This window comes from Schistocerca gregaria, chromosome 3 (genome assembly GCF_023897955.1).
Source record: "Schistocerca gregaria isolate iqSchGreg1 chromosome 3, iqSchGreg1.2, whole genome shotgun sequence".
Lineage (NCBI taxonomy): Eukaryota > Metazoa > Arthropoda > Insecta > Orthoptera > Acrididae > Schistocerca > Schistocerca gregaria.
In genome coordinates this window covers 714,751,246-714,776,210 of record NC_064922.1, presented here as the reverse complement: position 1 = coordinate 714,776,210, position 24,965 = coordinate 714,751,246, and the positions used below count along the sequence as shown (strand labels likewise).

Here is a 24,965-nt window from a genome sequence, read left to right as displayed (position 1 = left end):
TTTATGACGAAATGCCAACTTCGGCAACTGTTGGTGTAGAGGTATGCAATTTTTTGCTCTGTTTATCGTTGCCATAGCTTTGGTTTGTATCAACACCACTAGAACTTTAGCACTGTTGTTGAGTTACTCGTAGACTAAATAGTTCTCCTACGCTCCATATCCCCATGCTGTGCTCAATACTGGATACCTCAAGTCCCGTTCCCTGTTGTCACTAGTAGTCAACATTGTGGTTACATGTAGACAATATGTGGGGCGTCGAATGCCGTAAACATCATTGACCATTTGTGATCCCGCACTCAAGGGGTTCCTTGTGAGAACTCATGGTGCAAGAAATCCCTCACAATGTTTACATAATGTCATGGTGCGCCATCTCGTTGAAATATCACGTCATGATAAAGTTGTGGCACAGTATACGCGTCTCTCTATGTAGGCTGTGCGAAGAAGAATAGGACTACAACCCTGTCCTTCAGCAATCCATACCACACATCCACTTTCGAGGGTCATTATGTGGGTTGAGTGAGGTTTCATATGCGGCAATAGTATGTGTTTACCGTATCGGAAGTACGGAACGAAGCCTCGTCCGCGAAACAGTCGCAATAGAGGAATGCCTCATTTTCAGCCATTTTTGCCATGATTGTCTCTGTCACGGCCTGTCCTCAGGTTTGATTTTGTGGAGAACCTGCAGTTTGCAGGTGCAGCCTTTTTATGTCCGACATCTTGCATTGTTAAATGAAGTAAATGTAGCTGCCTAATTGCTTGTCGGGTTTACTTACGAGAGCTCCAGGAAGGACGAACGGATTAGTTCAGCAGTAGACCCTGGGACTGCGTGTTTGACGTTGCGGCCCGACATCGAAAGCAAAGTCGCAATTTCTCGTAACAGTTTGGTGGCCAGGAGAGTGCAGCAAACTTATCCTGGTGCTCTTGGAACCATACACGTGCGCTGCGAGCTGCTTGACGCATTGCGTTGACCTGCTAGTAGATGCTATCGTGTCGAGGAGAAAACGAAATGCATGTGGGGTCAGACATGGTCTTCAAGAACAGTTGGGTACTTATGTTGATGCCAGGAAATACCCTCCAGCTTGGAAGCCTGCGATGCTTGTTGTAGTGTGTTTATTTTCAGATGCTTCATACTGTACGCGTGAACAGACGTCAGTCCGATGGAGCATAAAACTTGATTTATCTGGAAAGGGCATCTGTCGCCACTCACTGGGAGTCCAGCTGCACAATTTGGCTGCAAATTCCAGCCTTCGTCGCCGATGAACAGCGGTCAACACGTGTGCGTAAACCAGGCACCTGCCGCAGAGGCGCATACGCACCTCTGTCCGCTGAACAGTTGTTGAGGAGGTACTGTTGGTAGCCCCCCTTTGGTTCATCTGGGCCGTCAGTTGCTCAACTGTTACAGGTCTATTCGCTCATACACGTGTCCACAGACATCGTTGACTCGTGTCTTGTATGGCTTGTCGTGCAACACAGTTGCCACGGCAACGTCTTTTTTTTTTTTTATATATAACATCATTTTTTAATGCCCGGTATACTTCAACCAAGGCGGCACGCGAAAAGTTTACACATAGCCGTTTCGGAAGTGCTTTCATCCTTAGCCCCAAAGCCAACGATCATAACCTTTTGGACATCGGCTAAATCACTCCTTTTCCACATTACGACAACAACTGCACTGTCAACATCGAACATATGTGGTGCCCACATTAATGTGACTGGACCGTTACGCCTACTCCGGACAACCTGTATCCAGTCTTTCTCAGCCCCTTATTCATGTACACGAAGCTGTGGAAGCGCTTCTGCCCAAGGACAGGGAAGAAGAACAGAAACGATTAGCGCGCATGGGAGAGGCGGCGAGAGCTCGTGTGGAGATACGTACCGGGCAGGTGCCAGACGCCGCCGTCCGTCACGGGGATGGCGGGCACCACGGCCTCCGTGCGGTCCTCGGAGCGCACGAACCACTGCACCGTCAGCGTGCCGTTCTCGTCGCGCCAGAAGTCGTACCAGTCGCACGTCGTGTCTGACGACAGCCGCACTGGCGCCACTTCCTCCACCAGGTACCATCGGCCGATGAGCTAGGGACAAAAACAGAGCGGCCAAGTCACATGCTCAGTTACATCTCCCGTACCACAAATCAGAAGACTGGTGGAAGCTACCTCGCGAATGATTAGTTAAGCCACCGTCAACACGCGGACCGTGCTTTCGAACGTCAACGTTGAGCGCGCCAAGTTCAACGTGTTGCTGATCGCTCAGAAACGATGCGACTTGTGCATACGGTAAGTCTGCCTCAGCGTTGTATACGCGATCGCAGCGCGCTCCAGCGGCACTATTCGGTTGTGTCTGACTCCCCAGTTATAGTCCTTACGAAATTGACAGGTCTAAAATTCCTACGTTAGCTCTATTGAAACGCACGTTTCCAGCCTTAGTACCCTATTCATGTGGTAAATAAAAATTTCCGTATCCATGAACATGTTATAGGGCCAAAAGGAGATTACTATGTTCAGCCAAAAAGATCATCGGCTTATAAAAGTTCAGTTACAAATAGTGCGACACTAATTAAAATAGTTCTCCGCATAAGATTAATAGTATTTCATCACTATCATGTTTTAGTAAAACCCTAAGGTCATTCTTACGTGACCACTATTTCCATTCAGTAGCAGAATCTTTAAAACATATGAAATACCAGACTTGAAACAAGAAAGTGCAAAATATCTTACTGCAAGTAGTGCAAGCTGTCTTATAGATAAAGCCAACCGAACAAACTCACTACTTGGGAAAAGCGCACCCATAGCTACTTGCAAGTAACATCGAATTTTATGGACCATACTTCTATTAAACTAGTAAGAAACTATCTGAGCCTATTATAAAACGCGAAGTTTCTTAAAAGGAGGTCTGGCTTCAGTGTGACGCGAACCAGCAACACACCTTCTTTTAAATTATAGCTCTGCTGCTCTACTCGTTACACTACACCCACCGTGTATAGTTTGCGACGATACTTCCCACCTTACCATCTCCTGAAAGCTTCATCGCAGATATGTTGTTAATTGCCATTTAATTATAGTAAATTGTACCAAGAACAATGGTTTTTGATGGCTCCTCAAAGTGTCGTTACCTTGAAAAGGCATACTTTAATAATACTCAAACTGTGCGGCTGGTCCCGGCGGAGTTTCGAGTCCTCCCTCTGGCATAGGTGTGCGTGTTTGTCCTTAGGATAATTTAGGTTAAGTAGTGTGTAAGTTTAGGGACTCATGACCTTAGCAGTTAAGTCCCATAAGATTTCACACACATTTGAACATAATACTCAAGTTATAACAATTTTTAACCACCAATGCGATGCTTCCCATCATTTTATTACAAAAGATCATACAATTAACGACGGGTTTTCGAGAGATCCTCAGTTTGATGGAGCTTAGAAAGGGTGTATATATATATATATATATATATATATATATATATATATATACATATATATATATATATATGTGTGTGGGGGGGGGGGGGGGGTTCAACTGAAAGCCAATATGGTGCCTCGCGGCTCTGTATTGAAGAAGGATGGCCTCATGTCTCATTTGCCTACTTACCAACGCACGTTCAGCACGTTCTGCACGTTCGCAATGGCTCCCCACCGTGCTTTTTTCGTGTTATGCTCGGTGCACTCAACGGTCCACGACGTTCGAATGCACGGTAAGTGTGCTGACGGCTTTAGACTTCTGCAGAAATATAGGATCACGTGAGGCAAATATACTACGACTTACAAGGAACACTAAAGTAAAGGCAACACTACGCTATTATATTTTTCGATTTAGAAAATTTTTAACAATGTTAACTACAATGTACTCTTCGAAATACTGAACGTAGCAGGAATAAAATACAGGAAACTAAAGGCCATTTACAACTTGTGCAGACTCCAGAATATGGTTACAGGAATCGAGGAGAAGGGAGTGAAACAGGGTTTACCCCATCTCAAGGATTACTCGTACTGTAAACAGAGAAAGCGGTAAAGGAAAACAAAAGCAAAGTTTGAAAGGGAATAAAAGTATTTGAGACTACAAGGCAGTATGTAGCACAATAACACAAGGGGATTTAAGTGTGTGTAACTACAACGCGGTATGTAACACTGCATTACTATTAATATATTTAATTTCATTCCTTTTCAAGAAAGCGATATCTGAAATTTCTTCTTTATGTATAATCAGTTTCAATACTCTGTAAACGTTATAAAAGAAACTTGAGAAATGAATTAATTTAAATTGAATATTATCTGAATCGATTAAATACCATTTTTAAAATCAGCACAATTGTCTCATTGATAATATCAACTACTTATTATTATATCGAGTCACGGAAAATGTCTTAATGGATAGAAGAAAGCGTTAGGAGTGCAACAATCTTTGATAACAACAGCGGATCGTTAGAGACATGGAATTAGTAATCTTGATGTTGCATAGCTGCGGGTGAGAAAGGGCGTAAGTTTATGTAGCTCTGGCGTAACAAATATCTATGCAGCACTTTCTTGTGGGTGCGAGAGGCACTGCAATTTCTAAATGCTACGGTACGTTGATGACTTTTATTGGTGCTCCGACAGCAATCAAAGAAAAAGCGGTGTTTGGTTCTGATGGTTCAAAATGGCTCTGAGCACTATGGGACTTAACTTCTGAGGTCATCAGTCCCCTAGAACTTAGAACTACGTAAACCTAACTAACCTAAGGACATCACACACATCCATGCCCGAGGCAGGATTCGAACCTGTTACCGTAGCGGTCGCACAGCTCCAGACTGTAGCGCCTTGAACCACTCGGCCACACCGACTGGCACGGTGTTTGGCCACAGTAAATATAAGGAATATTTGCAACTGCAGACGTGATATAACTGTATGTTGCCTCCGAGCTATTATTTCGCGGTTGCAGCACTTCAGACTTTTAACTTTGTAAAACTCTTCACAATGTATTGAGTAGCTTAAAAAGTATAACCTCTGCATAAACATTAATTTTAGTTTCTTAGTCGCTATTATTCCATTGTACTAAGTCCTGGAACAAAGTCCATGTCCGATTATCCTAGGTACCGAGTGTCCATTGCAAATGAATTTCATTGAGTTGAATGTTCAAATTGTTGCTCATTGATTAAAGTCATTAAATAACTTTGAATTACAACACAACTAATTTTTGAAATCAGTACCTAAAGGAACTGCTGAAACCAGTGAATCTGCCAGATCAGAATATATTTTACTTCTTACTTAACAGTATGACTTAATTTTATGTGCTTTTGATAATTTTATGCGGTATTACATGGATGCCATGATACTTCAAAATCATTAACGTTTAAATCTAGTAAGGTTCAGCGCTAACTTCAAGAGTTTAGAAAATTCTGTCTATCAAAATTCATAACAGTAAAGATTATTGCTGAGGTCAAGCTAAGTCATTATTATCGTATCGTGTACTGCTGTAATTTCTTCAATTCCCATTCCATTCCTCATTATTTTAAATTACTCTAAAGGTTTGAGCATTAACTATAAGTCAACTAAATATTTCGTGATGACTTGAATACGAAACGTCACTCCCGTGCAGGTGATGAATTCCGTCATCAATATGTGCGTTACTCATTTTTACGTGAATTTAAGTCTGATTATAAGCAACTGCTTTCAGAAATAAAATGTCCTCTTTAGGCCTGGCGACGGCATTGTTTTCCATCCTGTGACTGGAATTTCATTAAACTGTTAGTTTTAATTAATAATAAATTCCGCTAACCATTCAAAACCCATCTATGTAATTATATTTCTTGCACTCAGTCTTTATTATGGCACTGTATTAATCTACCACTTTGGTAATATTCAGGAGGACAACAATTCGAATCCCCATCCGGCCACCCAGATTTAGGTTTTCCGTAATTTCTCTAAATCGCTTCAGGCAAAAACCGGGACAGTTCCTTCAATAAGGACACGGCCGACGTCTTCCCCATCCTACCGTAATTTGAGCTTCTTCTCCGTCTCTATTCACGTCGCTATCAACGTGGATCTAAACTCCAGTCGTCCTTCTTTTCATTTTGGTGATTAGATGTACACTTTTCACATCATTTGGCTCAGTTTACTTCGGAATCGGTGTCTTTCTAGTTAATTAGGCACACATAATCACGGTCGATTATATCGTACACCGGACGAAGTAAGAAGGTTAAAGGTTCAAGGAGAAGACATAAGGTCGTCGAGGTTTGCCAAAGACATCGAGATGCAGTCTGAAAAGGACTTGACGAACCAGTTGAACGGAATGGATATTGTCTTCAAAAGATTAAGATGACCTTCAACGAAAGTAAAAGAGAGGGAATGGAGCGTAGTCGAATTACATAAGGTGGTATGGAAGGAGTTAGTTTAGGAAATGAGACACGAGGAGCAGTAAATGAATTCTGCTATTAGGGAAGCAAAATAATTAGAGTAGAGACGAAGGGAAAACGAAGACTCATAACAGCAAGAAATGTATTTCTGGCGAAGAGGAAGTTATTAACATTGATCGTAAGTTTAAATGTTAGGGAGTTTTTATAAAGGTGTCTGCCTCGATTGCAGAGACTTGGGCGCTAAATAGATCAGTTAAGTAGAAAGTAGCAGCTTTATAAATGAGTTGCTACAGAACAATACTGAGGATCAGATAGGTACATACGATGACAAACGAAAAGGTACTGAATCAAGTTAGGGAAGAAATGAGTTGATGGCACAACTTAATTAATGATTGATAGAACATGTCTTGAGGTACTAAATAATAGTGAATTTGGTAATGGAGACAAGTGAGCAGAGACGAGACTTGCACAGAACAGTCTACCATGGAGAGACGAACCGAACCAGAATTCCGACTGAAAAAGAATAAGATTACAGTTTAACGTACCGATGACATAGAGGTCGTTAGAGATGTAGCACAAGCTCTCACAGTTTCATGGATGGGGAAGGAAATTGGTGGTGCCCTTTCAAAGGAACCATCCCGGAACTTGGCTGGAGCGATTTGGGAAATCACGGAAAACTCACACACTAACACACGAAGGATATTAGTGGTAGAAAATAAAAAAATATGACTTAATGTTTGAGACGGCCGGAGTGGACGAGCGGTTCTAGGCGCATCAGTCTGGAACCGCGTGACCGCTACGGTCACAGGTTCAAATCCTGCCTCGGCCATGGATGTGTGTGATGTCCTTAGGTTAGTTAGGTTTAAGTAGTTCTAAGTTCTAGGGGACTGATGACCACAGATGTTAAGTCCCACAGTGCTCAGAGCCATTTGAACCATTTTTTGAACCGTCTTCCTCCCGAATATGAGACCATTGTGCTAGCACTGAAGAGACCACAAATGACCATGGCGTGTTCCAGGTTAGAATATACACTCCTGGAAATTGAAATAAGAACACCGTGAATTCATTGTCCCAGGAAGGGGAAACTTTATTGACACATTCCTGGGGTCAGATACATCACATGGTCACACTGACAGAACCACAGGCACATAGACACAGGCAACAGAGCATGCACAATTTCGGCACTAGTACAGTGTATATCCACCTTTCGCAGCAATGCAGGCTGCTATTCTCCCATGGTCTTGCCGGTCTAGGAATGGTAGAACGATGGGTTCGATGACTGTTTGGATGTACCGTGCACTATTCAGTGTCCCCTCGACGATCACCGGAGGTGTACGGCCAGTGTAGGAGATCGCTCCCCACACCATGATGCCGGGTGTTGGCCCTGTGTGCCTCGGTCGTATGCAGTCCTGATTGTGGCGCTCACCTGCACGGCGCCAAACACACATGCGACCATCATTGGCACCAAGGCAGAAGCGACTCTCATCGCTGAAGACGACACGTCTCCATTCGTCCCTCCATTCACGCCTGTCGCGACACCACTGGAGGCGGGCTGCACGATGTTGGGGCGTGAGCGGAAGACGGCCTAACGGTGTGCGGGACCGTAGCCCAGCTTCATAGAGACGGTTGCGAATGGTCCTCGCCGATACCCCAGGAGCAACAGTGTCCCTAATTTGCTGGGAAGTGGCGGTGCGGTCCCCTACGGCACTCTGTAGGATCCTACGGTCTTGGCGTGCATCCGTGCGTCGCTGCGGTCCGGTCCCAGGTCGACGGGCACGTGCACCTTCCGCCGACCACTGGCGACAACATCGATGTACTGTTGAGACCTCACGCCCCACGTGTTGAGCAATTCGGCGGTACGTCCACCCGGCCTCCCGCATGCCCACTATACGCCCTCGCTCATAGTCCGTCAACTGCACATACGGTTCACGTCCACACTGTCGCGGCATGCTACCAGTGTTAAAGACTGCGATGGAGCTCCGTATGCCACGGCAAACTGGATGACACTGACGGCGGCGGTGCACAAATGCTGCGCAGCTAGCGCCATTCGACGGCCAACATCGCGGTTCCTGGTGTGTCCGCTGTGCCGTGCGTGTGATCATTGCTTGTACAGCCCTCTCGCAGTGTCCGGAGCAGGTATGGTGGGTCTGACACACCGGTGTCAATGTGTTCGTTTTTGCATTTCCAGGAGTGTAGTTTCAGTATTAGGCATACTAGAGTAAGGCAGATCTTTGGTATAAGTAGGAATAAGCCATTCAAAAATAGTTAATCTGACACTGGAAGGGGCAGAAAGGAGAAAAACTTTAAGAGACATAAAATCATTGAGTAAAGAAGCCGAGAATGTTATTAATGAGGATATCTAGAGATGAAACAGTTAGGATGAAAGTGAGAGGTGGAGATGGCAGCCACACCGGCATTTTTATTATACTGTTTAGAGAAACGCTAGAAGTGAGACCAGTGCCTTAACCACTGCGCCACCCTGTTGACCAAACAGCTCTTTCCCCACCTGCATTAAAGAGCTTTGTAGCTTGACCACCTAGTACGAAGATCTTAGATTGGCAATACGTGTGTAGCACTTGTTTGTTAACAACTTTTGCTTCATAACAAGTAACTACTTGTTGTTTGGCATCGCCACGAAAAGCAATCCACGGTTGTCGTTTGTGTCCCTTCCGCTGTGTAGTTTACCGTCGTTAACAACTGGTGACTGGTTGTCAAATTTGGAACATTACTCATTACAGGAATCAGCAGATAGACATATATGTGTGGCACATAACGATGTGGTGCCAGAAAAACCGAAAGAAAATGCACAGAAATGCTTCGCAACAGGCCTCGTTCTGGTTCAAAAAATTTATCTTCGTGGTTAGGAACTTAATAGAAACTGGATCGTTAACAGAGATTTGGCCAAGATTCTCGACCAGAATTGGCCATGCATTATAAATTAAGAGTATTTGATTCAATCGTAGAAGTTTCAGCAATAAGTACCTACCAGATTTTGGGAATTACTGCAACCAATCGCCGCTTTTTCTTCAATTTTTATTTATGCATGACCGGTTTCGAATCGCCTGGCGATGCATCATCAGATGATACAATTTAGTTTGGAGTATTGTGGGGGGTCATGCATCCCACAATACTGCAAACTAAATTGTGTCATTTGATGAAGAATCGCCAGGCGATTCGAAACCGGTCATGAATAAATAAAAACTGAAGAAAAAACGGTGATCGGTCGCAGTGTTCCAAATCCAGAATGGATAAAAGTTTTAAGTACCCATCAGTTCGCTCGTGAAACGCCTACTCCAAGAATAAATGTGACGGATGTTGGTGAAAAGTAATTGGATTTTTTTAATATGTAACGCGTGTAAGTAATGAGGCCAATTCATTTTGAACCCGGAATTCAGTTATTCCGATGGATTGTACTGCATTGTTTAAACCCTAAAGATCCGTATCTACATCTACATCTACATCCATACTCCGCAAGCCACCTGACGGTGTGTGGCGGAGGGGATCGCCAATAGAAGAGCGTCAATTTAAAGTTTATTCTTTATCTTTTGTTATTATAAGGGCAGCCGAATGAAAATCACACAGATGGAAAAAAAAACGTAACTTCAGCAGCATTTCGACCACACTGGAGAACTATCGCTGGGAAACCCTTCCACATCCTCCACACAGTCCCGAACTCTTCCCGTACGGTTTCCATTGTTTTGTTGCCACGAAGAAAAACATTCGTGGGTGTCGATTTGCTTCGAACGAAGAGGTGCGCGCATGGGTTCAATCACTGTTTCGTAGGCAACCGCAAACATATTTTCATGAAGGTATTGACCGTCTTGTCTCACAGTGGGATAAACCCGTTAACAGGTATGACGATTACTGTTAAAATAATAAACAGTTTGCTTACTTTTTATCCATCTACGTGCATGTTAAACTTCATTTATTCAACCTTCTGATAACGAATAGCAAACTTCTCAGTAATAATGTCACGCCGCGTGGAATTAGGCGAGCGGTCTGAGGCGCTGCAGTCATGGACGGTACGGCTAGTCCCGGCGGAGGTTCGAGTCCTCCCTCGGACATGGGTGTGTGTGTTTGTCCTTAGGATAATTTAGGTTAACTAGTGTGTAAGCTTAGGGACTGATGGCTTTAGTAGTTAAGTCCTATAAGATTTCACACACATTTGAACACATTTTTGAATAATGTCACGACACAGACATTGTTGTCAATTAGACAGTGAAAATAGTTATTTTTGGTAGATTGTTCTTACTTAGCGCAGTTACGGAGTTTTCCTATGCCGTTTAACACATCCACACATCAAGGGTTTGGTTCGAGAGGGCGGTCGGTGAGAGATTATTGTTTCTTGCTTCCCCCCCCCCCCCCCCCCCCCCCCCCCCCCCACACCGTACCGTCCTAACACAAACACAATTTGCTCTCAGCATCACTTTTAACGTACCACAGATACCTAGGATTTTAATAATAATAACCAATGAAGATACTGCAAGAACTAGGGCTAGACGAGAAGACCCACAGTCTTACCCAACAGACTTTAAACAACCTCAGGTCTCGAGCGAAGTTCAGACGAACCCTCTCAGATAGTTTTTAAATCAGATCGGGAGTAAGACAGGGAGATGGTCTGTCCCCTGTCCTCTTGAACTGTGCCCTGGAAAAGGTAATAAGAGAGTGGCGGAAAGAGTTAGTTCGAGAGGGGATTCCAAATGGTGTCCCTCTGGGACATAAGTGCAATGGACTCAATGTTGATTGTCTGGCATTTTCCGATGACCTATTACTTCCATCAGATTCAATAGAACTTCAGTGAAACAACTGAACGTTCTCAGACAGCAAGCGCCAAAGCTTGGGCTTCATGTATCATGTACCATTTAAGAAAAAAGCACTACATGACGAAGATAGATGAATCTCCTAAAATACTGATCTATACCAGGGAGAGATCAAGAAAACCGAGCGAGGTGCCGCAGTGGTTAGACACTGGACTCGCATTCGGGAGGACGACGGTTCAATCCCGCGTCCGGCCATCCCGATTTAGGTTTTCCGTGATTTCCCTAAATCACCCCAGGCAAATGCCTGGGTGGTTCCTCTGAAAGGGCACGGCCGACTTCCTTCCCCATCCTTCCCTAATCCGATGAGACCGATGACACGCTGTCTGGTCTCCTTCCTCAAACCAACCAACCAACCAGATCAAGAAAACCAACAAGTTTAAGTACTTAGGAGACTGGCTGGAACCTAAAATATCTGAAGGAACAGCACTATCAACTCAAGTCAATAAGCTAGAGCTGGCATACCAGTTGATCGAGAACACTTATAATAAAAAATGTCTTTCCTGTAACACTAAACTGAAGCACTACCAGACAATCAAGTGTCCTGAAGCCTTAAATGCTTCAAAATGTTTAATGCTCAATGGGAAGGCACTTACTGAAAAGCTCGACATCCAGGAGAGAATGATAATAAGGAAGATACTGGGGCCAGTCAAGGAAGGCGACAATTATAAAAGGCGACCGAGCCGATAGCACTACGTGTAGTGAGAAAGAATCACATATGTAGCTAGGGGTATCTTTACAGGATCCATCGTGACAGATTGATCATCCAGCTTCTCTGTTTCCAGAAAGGTTCGCAGAAGAGCTTCTGTTAAGTTTGGAAGGTAGGAGACGAGGTACTGGCAGAAGTAAAGCTGTGAGGACGGGGCGTGAGTCGTGCTTGGGTAGCTCAGTTGGTAGAGCATTTGCCCGCGAAAGGCTAAGGTCTCGAGTTCGAGTCTCGGTCCGGCACACAGTTTGAATCTTCTAGGAAGTTTTCAGCTTCTCTGTTATTGGCAAAAGAGAAAGACCAAGTCACCATGGTTGATGGAAGTGGAGAAAGATCTTCAGGAATTGGGAATAACAGAAGGAAACTTGAAGGACCGGACAATACTCAGGAAGAAGCCTAGATAAAAGAGGTTCCAGAACAGACTACGAAGAAGTGGAGAAAGATCTTCAGGAACTGGCAATAACAGAAGGAAACTTGAAGGACCGGACAATACTCAGGAAAAATCCTAGATAAAAGAGGTTCCAGGACAGACTACCAAGAAAGAAGACTGGTGCCCTCTGTACACATGAGAGGAAGGAACAACACAGCCGGAGAATGCGTAGCTACTGGGCAAACGTCAAAGCCCACTCCAAACGCAATAGCTGAATGTCGTGGTCCTTAGCTCGCCTATACAAAATAAGAAGAATAACCACTAAGTGTACAGGGTGATACAGCTGCCCTACCTTTGGGCTTAATGCATATTCTCTCGTTCGTTACGAGCGAACTGCACTGCAGGGGAAAAAAAAATAGTGCACCTGAAAAGACGTCGTCCAACTTGGTCCGATGACGGCATTTGCCACCTTGGGGAATAGTAGTTGTACTGATAATGGTTTCAACGTCATCCGCCAAGAAATAGTGTAGTGCCATAGTTACCCGAGCGTCATCTGCGTCTACCCGTTAATAGGGAACGCTAACAGCCAGAAGACTTAGTGTGTGCAGACTTATAAAATAAGGAGGCAATCATGCCATGAAGACGAAGAAAGCAGATTCTACCGGTATGCAAAAGAAGGTCTTTTTCTGGTATGATGTAGACCTGGTGAGTGCTGTCACATAGAATGCGTTCGTCCAGACCACAATAGCCCCATCCCAGGCCTTCACCTGTTGCGCTCCTGGTGGGGTCGTCAATCAGCGCTCGGTATGAGCAGAATGTTGTTAGACTCGTTCTTTTGCCCTTCTTCCAACAGGCAGGTGATGTTTTGTTCCCACAGGATAATCGTCGCCCACACACTGCCTGTGCAACTCAACGTTCTCTGCAAGACGTGCAGCAACTTCCCTGGCCAGCATGATCCCCAAGATGTTTTAAGCACCTTCTTGCTTCCCACTCTTGAAGGGCAATTCGGGGATGGCAATTACATCTTTTAACAGAATCGAGCACCTGTTCATAATGTACGGCCTGTGGCGAAGTGGTTACACGACAATAACATCCCTGTAATCGACTGGCTGCACTGATCCCTGACCTGAATACCATAGAACACCTTTGGGATATTTGGAAAGCCGATTTCGTGCCAGGCCTCACCGACCGACATCGATACCTCTCCTCCGTGCAGCACTCCGTGAAGAATGGGTTGCCATTCCGCAGCACCTGATCGAACGTATGCCTGCGAGAGTGGAAGCTGTCATCAGTTCTAAGGTTGGACCAATTGAATTCCAACATTAAACCGCCACGAATTTGTAAGTCACTTTCAGACAGGTGTCCGGATACTTTTGATCACATAGTGTTTGAATGAACAAAACCTTTTTTGTGGGAAATACAATAAAGTTAAATTTTTTACTGGGATTCGTTTTCGGTAGAGACCTTAGTTTTCGAACTATTCAAGAGAAACATACAAAAATGACCTTCAAATGCGTTTTTCATGAACAACTGAAAACCCGTCGGCTCCATCCAAAATGTATCCCAGGGCAAAATTTAACTGCATTAATTTTTTCTTTAAGACTAATAGTTAGCTAGTAGCGAGAGGAAGAATATGAAAATCTTGGACATGATGCTGTGGGCCGCATAAAACGCAACGGTAGGGAAGCCGGATTACCCTGTATATAATGTTTTAATACAATCATAATAATATTTTTTACATTAGTGCTTAGTACCTCGTTTTAGCTAAACTTGCAAGAATTTGCAATTCTGAAAAATGCATCGTTTTAGATGAAACTGTCAAAATTTGAAAAGTTCATATGTTACCCAGGTGACTTATGGACTGCAATAGAAACAAACTCAAACGTACTAGGCAACGTCATAATTCACACGATATAAAATCGTAAGATGCTGTCACTATTATTTTCATTTCACTCCGGTGTTGAACAGAGGTCTGCTGACTATGGCTACGCAAGTATATAAATGGAGGAAATACTGTTTCTTTCTGATCAGCAAGTTAGTATTTCCATTATGGTTTTTATTTTCTTTCATAGAGAGCATGTTTACTTCCTCCATCATGCTTTACTCAGCTTCTTGTCCTGCCTGTGGACGCACGAACTATGACGGGTTTGTTGTTGATAGCAGGTACAGTCATAGACAAACAGTTCAAGAGAAAAATCAGTGCACTAGGTTGAAAACGTAACACTCATAAATTTCAGTCATGTGAATGTATAACTAGCTTCACCTGAGGAAATTTAGAAAATTATACATTCACTCAAAAATAAAAGCTCAATTGGTTTTGATGGTGTGTGTAAAGAGTTGTTCCCCTGTAATAAGCCCTATCTTATTTAAAATATGTCACGCATCACTGACTCACTGCTGTTTCCCAGAGACACTGAAATGTGCTGTTATTAAACCCCTCTTTAAGAAAAGTGATGCAAGAGATATCAATAACTAATTTTTGAAAATATGAAATATTCTAGAACAGTATTTCACCATAGTAACAATAATATGCTCAGAAAATCACAGTTTGGGTTTCAGAAGAGTTTCTCTATTGAGAATTCTTTTCACGTGTTCACCCACCAAATTTGACAACCAATAAGAAATGAAACAGCGCAACTTGGTATTTTCTGCAACCCACTTAAGTCATTTGATTGTGAGAATCACAGTATTCTCCTAGATTGATTGAAGTTGTATGGATTGATAGTATAGCCAACAAATGGATAATGTGATATCCAACCAAAATAATTCGGAACTTTGCACTTAGCAGTTCCACCAATATAGTCCGGATACATAATTCCGACTTACGCTGTTTCCCAAGGATCTCTCTTAAGTCCACTATTGTTCTTCACATATGTAAATGACCTCTCGTCTAAAATACATCAAACAGAGTTAATTATATTTGCAGATGACACTTGCAGTGTAATCAGTCCAAGAATACATGCAGAAAGAGAAAAAATGGTGAACAGTGTTATTGCTTTCCTGCGAATGGTCTCACCCTCAGTTTTAAAACGACCAAACATATACACTTCGGCACAAATGATAAGTTTAACACATAGTGAGCAAATAATAAATAATGTGGGAACTTCTCAGGTGTCCATACTGATGAGAATTTAAAGTGAAAAATACACATTTTGGAAATCCTAGAACAACATAGTTCAGCCACATCGGCGCTTCAGGAAATCTTGGGGAGCCACAAATTAGTAAGCTGACGTATTTCGCATGTTTTCATTCAGGAATATCATATGGGATATTGTCCTGAAGTAACTTATTTTTCAGAAAGGAAGTCTTCATAGTGGCCGAACGGCTCTAGGCACTTCAGTCCGGAACCGACCTGCTGCTACGGTCGTAGGTTCGAATCCTGCCTCGGGCATGGATGTGTGTGATGTTCTTAGGTTAGTTAGGTTTAAGTAGTTCTAAGTCTAGGGGACTGATGACCTCGGATGTTAAGTCCTATAGGGCTTAGAGCCATTTGAACCATTTTGAAGTCTTCACAGCTGAAAAACGTGCTCTAAGAATAACGTGTGGTGCTCATGCGTGATCATCTTGTAGACGTCTATTTAAGGAGTTGGGCACTCTCACTATGCAATTCTGAAAAATGCATCGTTTTAGATGAAAGTGTCAAAATTTCAAAAGTTCATATGTTACCCAGATGACTTAAGGACTGCAATAGCAACAAACTCAAACGCACTAGGCAACGTCATAATTCACACGATATAAAATCGTAAGATGCTGTCACTATTATTTTTATTTCACTCCGGTGTTGAACAGAGGTCTGCTGACTATGGCTACGCAAGTATATAAATGCATGCATGCATGCATTTATGCCCTCATGAAGTTTTTTGTGTGTAATTCACTACACTTCAATAGGAAAACGGATGTACATAATTGCAGCACCAGAAGGGAATATAACAATCGTTACACCACACTAAGATTGTCTTCAGCACAGAAATGGGTGCATAATGCTGCAACAAAAGTTTTTGATCACTTACTGAGTGATATGAAATGTGTGACAGAGAGAAAAGTAAAAATTTAAAACAAACTGGAGAAGTTCCTCCTTGACAACTCCTTCTGTTCCGAAGAAGAATTTGTATTATTGTGATGTGGAAAAGGTGGTGGGTATGAATTACTAACTCATATCTGTATATTAAAAAACCTTTGGAAATTCTCAGTATGTAAACATACTTAGAGATTGTGTGGGTGAAATCTTATGGGACTTAACTGCTAAGGTCATCAGTCCCTAAGCTTATACACTACTTAACCTAAATTATCCTAAGGACAAACACACACATACCCATGCCCTAGGGAGGACTCGAACCTCCCGCGGGACGAGCCGCACAGCCCATGACAGCAACGTCTGAGACGGCTCGGCTAATCCCGCGCGGCATATTTACCGATTAATGAGCGATGCGAATGTAAAGTGATTCGTTCATTATCATCGAAATTTACCGTGCAAAAATGATCCACGGAACACGAAATTAACTACTTAGCTTGTGAATGGGCGCCACAGTCTGGCCAGAATGTCTTCTGCAGCTAGTCAGACTGGAAGCACATCCATTCGGGCTAGCCCCCTGGCGAGCAACTGGGAATTGTTCCCTGCTAAAAATACATATCTGATTTTAAATGGAATGACCATATAAAGTTGATCGTTGGTAAAGCAGATGCCAGACTGAGATTCATTGGATGAATCCTAAGGAAATGCAATCCGAAAACAAAGGAAGTAGGCTACAGTTCGCTTGTTCGCCCACTGCCTGAATACTGCTCAGCAGTGTGGGATCCGTACCAGATAGGGATGGTAGAAGAGATAGAGAAGATCCAACGGAGAGAGAAGCGCGCTTCGTTACAGGATCATTTAGTAATCGCGAAAGCGTTACGGAGACTATAGATTAACTCCAGTGGAAGACTCAGCAGGAGAGAAGCTCAGTAGCTCGATACGGGCTTTTGTTGAAGTTTCTAGAACACACCTTCACCGAGGAGTCAAGCAGGATATTGCTCCCTCCCACGTATATCCAGTGAAGATACCATGAGGATAAAATGAGAGAGATTAGAGACCACAGAGAGGCATATCGACAGTCCTTCTTTCCACGAGCAATACGAGACTGGAATAGAGGGGAGAACCGATAGAGGTACTCAAGGTACTCTCCGCCACACACCGTCCAGTGGCTTGCGGAGTATGGATGTAGATGTAGACTGTAATTTTCAAGGGTCCGCCACACACCGTCCTGTGGGTTGCGGAGTATGGATGTAGATTGTAATTTTCTAGGGTTCCTTTCCGTTTTCAGGGTAATTGGTTTCCACATTTGTCCGCCACACACCGTCCAGTGGTTTGCGGAGTATGGATGTAGATGTAGCTGGTAATTTTCTATGGTTCCTTTCCATTTTCAGGGTAATTGGTCCCCACATTTCTTCATCTTCTGAATGTTAAGTGAGAAAGTTTGAAATTTATCTCCGCCCTACAGCAAAAATGGCTGCAAGAGAGGCCATCGGAGGGTACCTGGGGCATACCTTTTCGAGGTTGAGATCCGTGGCAGGGGAGACGAGCTCTCGCATCCAGACGGAGGCCGGCTCGGGGCTGGCCAGCAGCCAGGCGCCCGGTGCGGCCGATGACAGGCAGAGGGCGAGCAGCAGCAGCAGCGGCGCCGGCAGGCTGCTCCACATGCTGCTCCACCTACCAGCACGGGCGACGCCGCAAGGCACGGGAACGCGAGCTGCGCGCTGCTGGAGATCACGCCGTCTTCTTGCACCGAGGAACGTGCTGCCGACATCAAGAAACGCTACACTTAATTTACTTAATTACTTTCCGTAATTTTTCATAAATGATGTGCAAAGAATCCCTGACTGATTGAAACTTCTGTAATATTCATTAAGAACTTTAACTAATTTTTACAGCTGTTAAAAAAAACATAGGAAAACGTCCTTTTAGTCTCCAACAGGTGGCAGAGCCACACCGGAAAAACAAAACGACATATGTGCAAGATACTGTTTTGCAAACAACATACTGTAATTATATTCTTGCTGCGCTGTTGGTGCAGTTGACTGTAGTGCTGTTGTGCGATGGGTAAAGAGAGTTATAGCGGCAGGAATGGCAGAAACTGAGCTTCTTGACGGCCACGTTCAGAACATCCCGTCACAGCTGCTGTTTCAAACATGACAAATCGTGTGAATGCCATTATTTGTGCAAACCAACGCATCACCACTGGACAATTACCCTTAAAACTATCGGCGAACGTTGGAATAGTATACTATAATTGGAACTCTTGAATATGCAAAAGGGTGTTCAAGATACCTCGAATACTCAAAACAGACCATACGATTCAAACAAAAACCGTCCCATCTGAAATGTTGGAGCTGTATGAGATCCATGGAAAGACCTATCTGTCGAAGATCGTTACAGGTGATGATCGTTACAGGTGATGGAGCCTGAGTGCATCACTCTGAGCTTCGAAAATTTTCCTAGGTACATTACGTCTTCCCACCTGTGGCCATATGAATGCACCGAAGAACATTGTCAACATGATCGTTTTGGTGGTCCAGTTGTTATGGTATGGGGAGGCATATTGTTGCATGGGCATACTTACTTCCAAATTTTTGAAACGGTACACTCAATAGTCAACGCTATTGCGACGTGTACACCTTTTCCAAGTGCGTCTTTTCAGGGTTGGACTAGGCCTGACTTCATTTCTATTGACGACAATGCATAACGGTATCGTGCGTACAGGTGGGGGACCTCTTTGAACGAGAGGATACTCGACGAATGGACCGGTCTGTAAGTTCCTCCGACTTAAATCACACCTAGCGTGTGTCGGATGCTTTAAGGACCGTGTTGTAGCACGTTCACACGCACCAACAAAGGGCATCCAGCAGCTGTCAACCGCACTGGTGGAGTAATGGAATGCCCTAACAAGAACCCTTTACCAACCTTTTGGCCAGCATGAGAATACGTTGCAGAGCATTCATTGCTCTCCACGGTGATCACAAACTCTATTAATAACCTTATCCTGTCTTTTGTAATGTCCACTCACCATCATAAATACTGACTACAGTATAATTATTGTTTCTGAATAAAAGTCTCATTTCTGTTCGTCTCACTGCGTATTTCTTTCACACAATGAACGAAGAAAAACTTGAAACATGGATTTATACGCAAGGATACTCTACAATAGGTCTGTTGGATTTATACGCAAGGATACTTTACAATTGGTCTGTTGACAAAGCTGCTAAGTGAGCACAAGTGTTTGGGGTTGTTCGCCGCATGTGAAGTGAGCACTCACAGTAAAGCGGGGTGTCCAGATGTCATTATGTAGCACAGGGAAATACAAACTGCACTGTCTTCAGCGGAATGACGAAGTGTTAGGGTCATTGTAGCCTGAGACACAGGTGCACATACTTATACCTTGACGTGCTTAAAATGGAGAGTGGCTCATTTTAAATCAATGAAAAGCATCATTATGACCTTGATGCACATCAGTGCAGGATGTCTAGGCATAGTTAGAAGTTATACACGTGCAGTGTGACAGGCAGTTGCGTGATAAGTTTCATAATAACACAAATCTCATGTTGTTGTTGTCTTCAGCCCTGAGACTGGTTTGATGCAGCCCTCCATGCTACTCTATCCTGTGCAAGCTTCTTCATCTCCCATCAGACTTGTATAAAAATTGTCCTCACATAAATTTTCAGGACTTTACAAATTTGTAACAATGATTATGTTGACGTTTGGACATACACTATGTGATCAAAAGTTTCTGGACACCTGGCTGAAAATGATTTACAAGTTCCTGGTGCTGTCATCGGTTATGCTGGAATTCAATATGTTGTTGGCCCATCCTTAGCCTTGATGACAGCTTACACTCTCGCAGGCATACATTCAATCAGGTGCTGGAGGGTTTCTTGGGGAATGGCAGCCCATACTTCATGGGAGCTTTTACTCTCGCAGGCATACATTCAATCAGGTGCTGAAAGGTTTCTTGGGAAATGGTAGCCCATTCTTCATGGAGTATTGCACTGAGGAGAGGTATCGATGTCAGTCAGTGAGGCCTGGCACAAAGTTGGTGTTCCAAAACATCTCAAAGGTGTTCGACAGCATTCAGGACAGGACTCTGTGCAGGCCAGTCCATTACAGGGATGTTATTGTCATGTAACCACTCCACCACAGGCTGTGCATTATGAACAGGTGCTCGATGGTGTTGAAAGATGCAATCGCCGCCCCCGAATTGTTCTTCAACCGTGGGAAGCAAGAAGATGCTTATAACATCAATGTAGGGATCTATACAATACTGTAGCACTTCGTTCTACGTGTTGTCCATATTTTATCGAGCTATGTTACTTGGAACTGACACATATTGTGAAAGTTACTTTCTTCCGTAAGTTTTGACACCAGTGTGTAAAATTGGAATTCTACTCGATCTAGTAAAGGTGTATGAAATTGACTACAGTTTCTGTTACATTGCTTTTAATAATATATGAACAATATTTTAGAATTTAAATCAGAATTAAATAAAACGGAGGAGAAAACAATTAAATTTTGTTCCCTCTTTAAAATTAAAATCATTAAAATGGAACATGAGTCATGGTACAAATTCTTTGAAAAAGTGCGTAGCAAAATTGTAGTGACATCTATTAATCAAAATATAATAATGTGTGCTAGTCAAAATTCAGCTAAGTTTCATCCTATTGTATGGCTAACTTCTCGTCTAATACACACTCAAAGATAAAAACAAATGGCGCACCACGAAGGAATTATCCGAATGCAACAAAAAAATGACCTACCCGGAAGGGACTATTCGCATGGGGTGGCAATCGATTGATGTTTTGTATATGTACAGACAAACAAATGATTAAAATTTCAGAAGAATTACATAGTTTATTCCAGAGTAAGAGCTTCACAAATTGACCGGTCATAACGCGTTGGTCTGCCTCTGAGGCAAGCAGCTATTCGGCTTGGCATTGATGATAGAGTTGTTTGATGAACTCCGGGATACTTCAGGGATATCGTACCAAATTCTGTTCAATTGAAGCGTAAGATCGTCAAAATCCCGAGATGGTTGAAGGACCTTTCCTATAAGTTCTCAATTGCAGAAAGAGCCTGCGACGTTGAGGACCAAGTCAGCATTTGGAAAGTACGAAGACAGGCAGTGCATGCTCTCACCATGTGCGGGCAGGGATTATCTTGCTGAAACGTAAGCCCTGGATGGTCTGACATGCAGGTAATAAAAACAGATGTAGAATATTGTCGATGTACTGCTGTGCTGAAAGGTCGCCACAGATGACAAACAAAGGGGCCTGCTATAAAATAAAGTGGCGACAGACATGTTGATACCGATCTGCTGTCTGGAGTGTTTTCAAACATGTCTTCGGCCTGGAATCTCATTGACTGGAATAGTATTGCTTTCACTGATGAGTCCCACTTCGAACTGAGCCTCGATGACTAGCGCCCCATTTTGTTGACGTTCATAGTAAGCCACCGTGCGCTTATATTTCAGCAAGACGATGCCTTTTCGCGCACGACGGGAGTTTATACTACTTCTCTTCGTGCTTGCCAATCCCTAACATGGCAAGTAACGTTGCTGGATCTCTCGCCAGTTGACAACATTTGAAGCATTATGGGAAGGACCCTCCAACCAGCTCGAGATTTTGACGGTGTAAAGCACCAATTGGACAGAATTTGGCACGATACCACTCACTAGGACATTAAACAACTCTGTCAATCGTGCCAAGCCAAACAACTGCTTGCATAAGAGCCAGAGGTGGACCAACGTGTTACTAACTTGCTCAATTTGTGAAGCTCTTTCTCTTGAATAAATCATCCAATTTATCTTAAATTCCTATCTTTTTTCTGTGCATGCGCATCACAACTACCGATTTCTGTACCATTCGCATAGCTCTTTCGTAGTGCATTGTTTTTTGTGTCTTGGACTGTATTTCAGTCCAGGCACAGCAGCAGAACAAAGAGATTTACTGATGGTTTTAAAATGATGCAGAGAACTGGAATATTAAATAATTTTAAAGAAGTGAAGACTACCTGACAGTGCTAATGGCACGAAAAGATCAAAATAAAGGGTGTCCGAAAAATCTTTCCCTGATTCCATAAATTGATAACTCAGGCTAGAAGTAAGATACAAATACACTCCTGGAAATTGAAATAAGAACACCGTGAATTCATTGCCCCAGGAAGGGGAAACTTTATTGACACATTCCTGCGGTCAGATACATCACATGATCACACTGACAGAACCACAGGCACATAGACACAGGCAACAGAGCATGCACAATGTCGGCACTAGTACAGTGTATATCCACCCTTCGCAGCAATGCAGGCTGCTATTCTCCCATCGAGACGATCGTAGAGATGCTGGATGTAGTCCTGTGGAACGGCTTGCCGTGCCATTTCCACCTGGTGCCTCAGTTGAACCAGCGTTCGTGCTGGACGTGCAGTCCGCGTGAGACGACGCTTCATCCAGTCCCAAACATGCTCAATGGGGGACAGATCCGGAGATCTTGCTGGCCAGGGTAGTTGACTTACACCTTCTAGAGCACGTTGGGTGGCACGGGATACATGCGGTCGTGCATTGTCCTGTTGGAACAACAAGTTCCCTTGCCGGTCTAGGAATGGTAGAACGATGGGTTCGATGACGGTTTGAATGTACCGTGCACTATTCAGGGTCCCCTCGACGATCACCAGAGGTGTACGGCCAGTGTAGGAGATCGCTCCCCACACCATAATGCCGGGTGTTGGCCCTGTGTGGCTCGGACGTATGCAGTCCTGATTGTGGCGCTCACCTGCACGGCGCCAAACACGCATACGACCATCAGTGGCACCAAGGCAGAAGTGACTCTCATCGCTGAAGACGACACGTCTCCATTCGTCCCTCCATTCATGCCTGTCGCGACACCACTGGAGGCGGGCTGCACGATGTTGGGGCGTAAGCGGAAGACGGCCTAACGGTGTGTGGGACCGTAGCCCAGCTTCAGATCCTACGGTCTTGGCGTGCATCCGTGCGTCGCTGCGGTCCGGTCCCAGGTCGACGGGCACGTGCACCTTCCGCCGACCACTGGCGACAACATCGATTTACTGTGGAGACCTCACGACCCACGTGTTGAGCAATTCGGCGGTACGTCCACCCGGCCTCCCGCATGCCCACTATACGCCCTCGCTCAAAGTCCGTCAACTGCACATACGGTTCACGTCCACGCTGTCGCGGCATGCTACCAGTGTTCAAGACTGCAATGGAGCTCCGTATGCCACGACAAACTGGCTGACACTGACGGCGGCGGTGCACAAATGCTGCGTAGCTAGCGCCATTCGACGGCCAACACCGCGGTTCCTGGTGTGTCTGCTGTGCCGTGCGTGTGATCATTGCTTGTACAGCCCTCTCGCAGTGTCTGGAGCAAGTATGGTGGGTCTGACACACCGGTGTCAATGTGTTCTTTTTTCCATTTCCAGGAGTGTATGAAACTGGTGTCTAATTGTTTACAAACTTTCAAAGTTTTTTTCATACATCAGTAAGCTTCCACATGAGCACCCTTGGTAGCACGTAGCACATCTAGGGGATATTCAATTTCCGTCCACACATAAGCCAACATCACAACACATGACCTTACACAAACTTTATTGTTTCGAGCATACGAAGTGCAAATGGTTCAGGCCTTGTTGCCCAATGACAGTACACGTCGATATGACTTTGCGGTCGAAATGCTATCACGTATTGAGGACGATGATGGTTATCTCAGACGAATTGCCTTTTCCGACGAAGCGAACTTTTTTGTCAGCGGAGTAGTGAATGTGCGCATTTGGGGTTCACAACGCCCTGGCGAGGTTATGAAGTGCACCAGAGGCAGTCCAAAGGTGAATGTTTGGTGCGCGCTATTGCGCGAGATGGGCCAACGGTTTGGCCTCCACGCTCTCCTGACATAACCCCATTAGACTTCTTTTTGTGTGGTATGTGCTACCAAGGGTGCTCATGTGGAAGTTTACTGATTTGTGAAAAAAAAATTTTGATAGTTTATAAACAATTAGATACCAGTTTCATATTTTTATCTTACTTCTAGCCTGAGTTATCAATTTATGTAATCAGGGAAAGACTTTTCGGACACCCTGTATTTTATGTTAATAACACATTAAAAATAAAATTTATTTAAAAGTAAATATCCTAGCAAAAGAAAACGAATGTATAAATGCACAAAGTACTAACATTGAAATTTCAATAAATTTTTAATTAGTTCATTTATTAAATATTTTAATAATTTCAAACACTGAGACACTTAATATCTGGTTCTGTATGTGCTTTTAGGTTAGGCATTAGATTACCAGAAAGAATAAAATAGCAAAGCACCAATGATATGCAAGGGACTGTAGATCATATGAATGTTTCCATCTTTTCAAAAAACACAGATACTGAAATGTGTCAGAAGGAACCAAGTAAGTTGTCATAGATTGAGTATAAGTAATTGTTTTATATTTTAGTGGATGATTTGATAATGAGCTTAGGCTTCAACTAGTCACCAAGTATTAAGAATCAACTTTTGTAATTTAACTTGCAATGTGTTAGCGTCAAGGATAGGATGTAAGCCAGACACGTGTCGAATCCGTGCAGTAGAAAACGACAGCTGCTCTGGTGCACTGCCCAGCCTGGCAATGACTGCGGTTTTTAGGCAGTTTTCCACGATCGTTTAGACAAATTATGGGGTAATCTCAAATCTCCTGTCTCCTTAAGAGAAATACGACACACAGAAATTTGAA

General features: G+C 43.7%; 1 protein-coding gene across 2 annotated transcripts in view; it reads right to left on the bottom strand.

Annotated features, from left to right (window-relative positions):
- LOC126354057 (uncharacterized) overlaps positions 1-24,965 on the bottom strand; it is a 45,890-nt gene that overhangs the window by 18,949 nt on the left and 1,976 nt on the right. For both annotated transcript variants that reach the window (XM_050003415.1, XM_050003416.1), the window contains exons 2-3: positions 17,735-17,984; positions 1,877-2,072 (exon numbers count right to left, since the gene is read on the bottom strand). In XM_050003415.1, coding sequence (XP_049859372.1) covers positions 1,877-2,072; positions 17,735-17,887 — 349 coding nt within the window. In that variant the 5' untranslated portion in view covers positions 17,888-17,984. The remainder of the gene's footprint in view (positions 1-1,876; positions 2,073-17,734; positions 17,985-24,965) is intronic.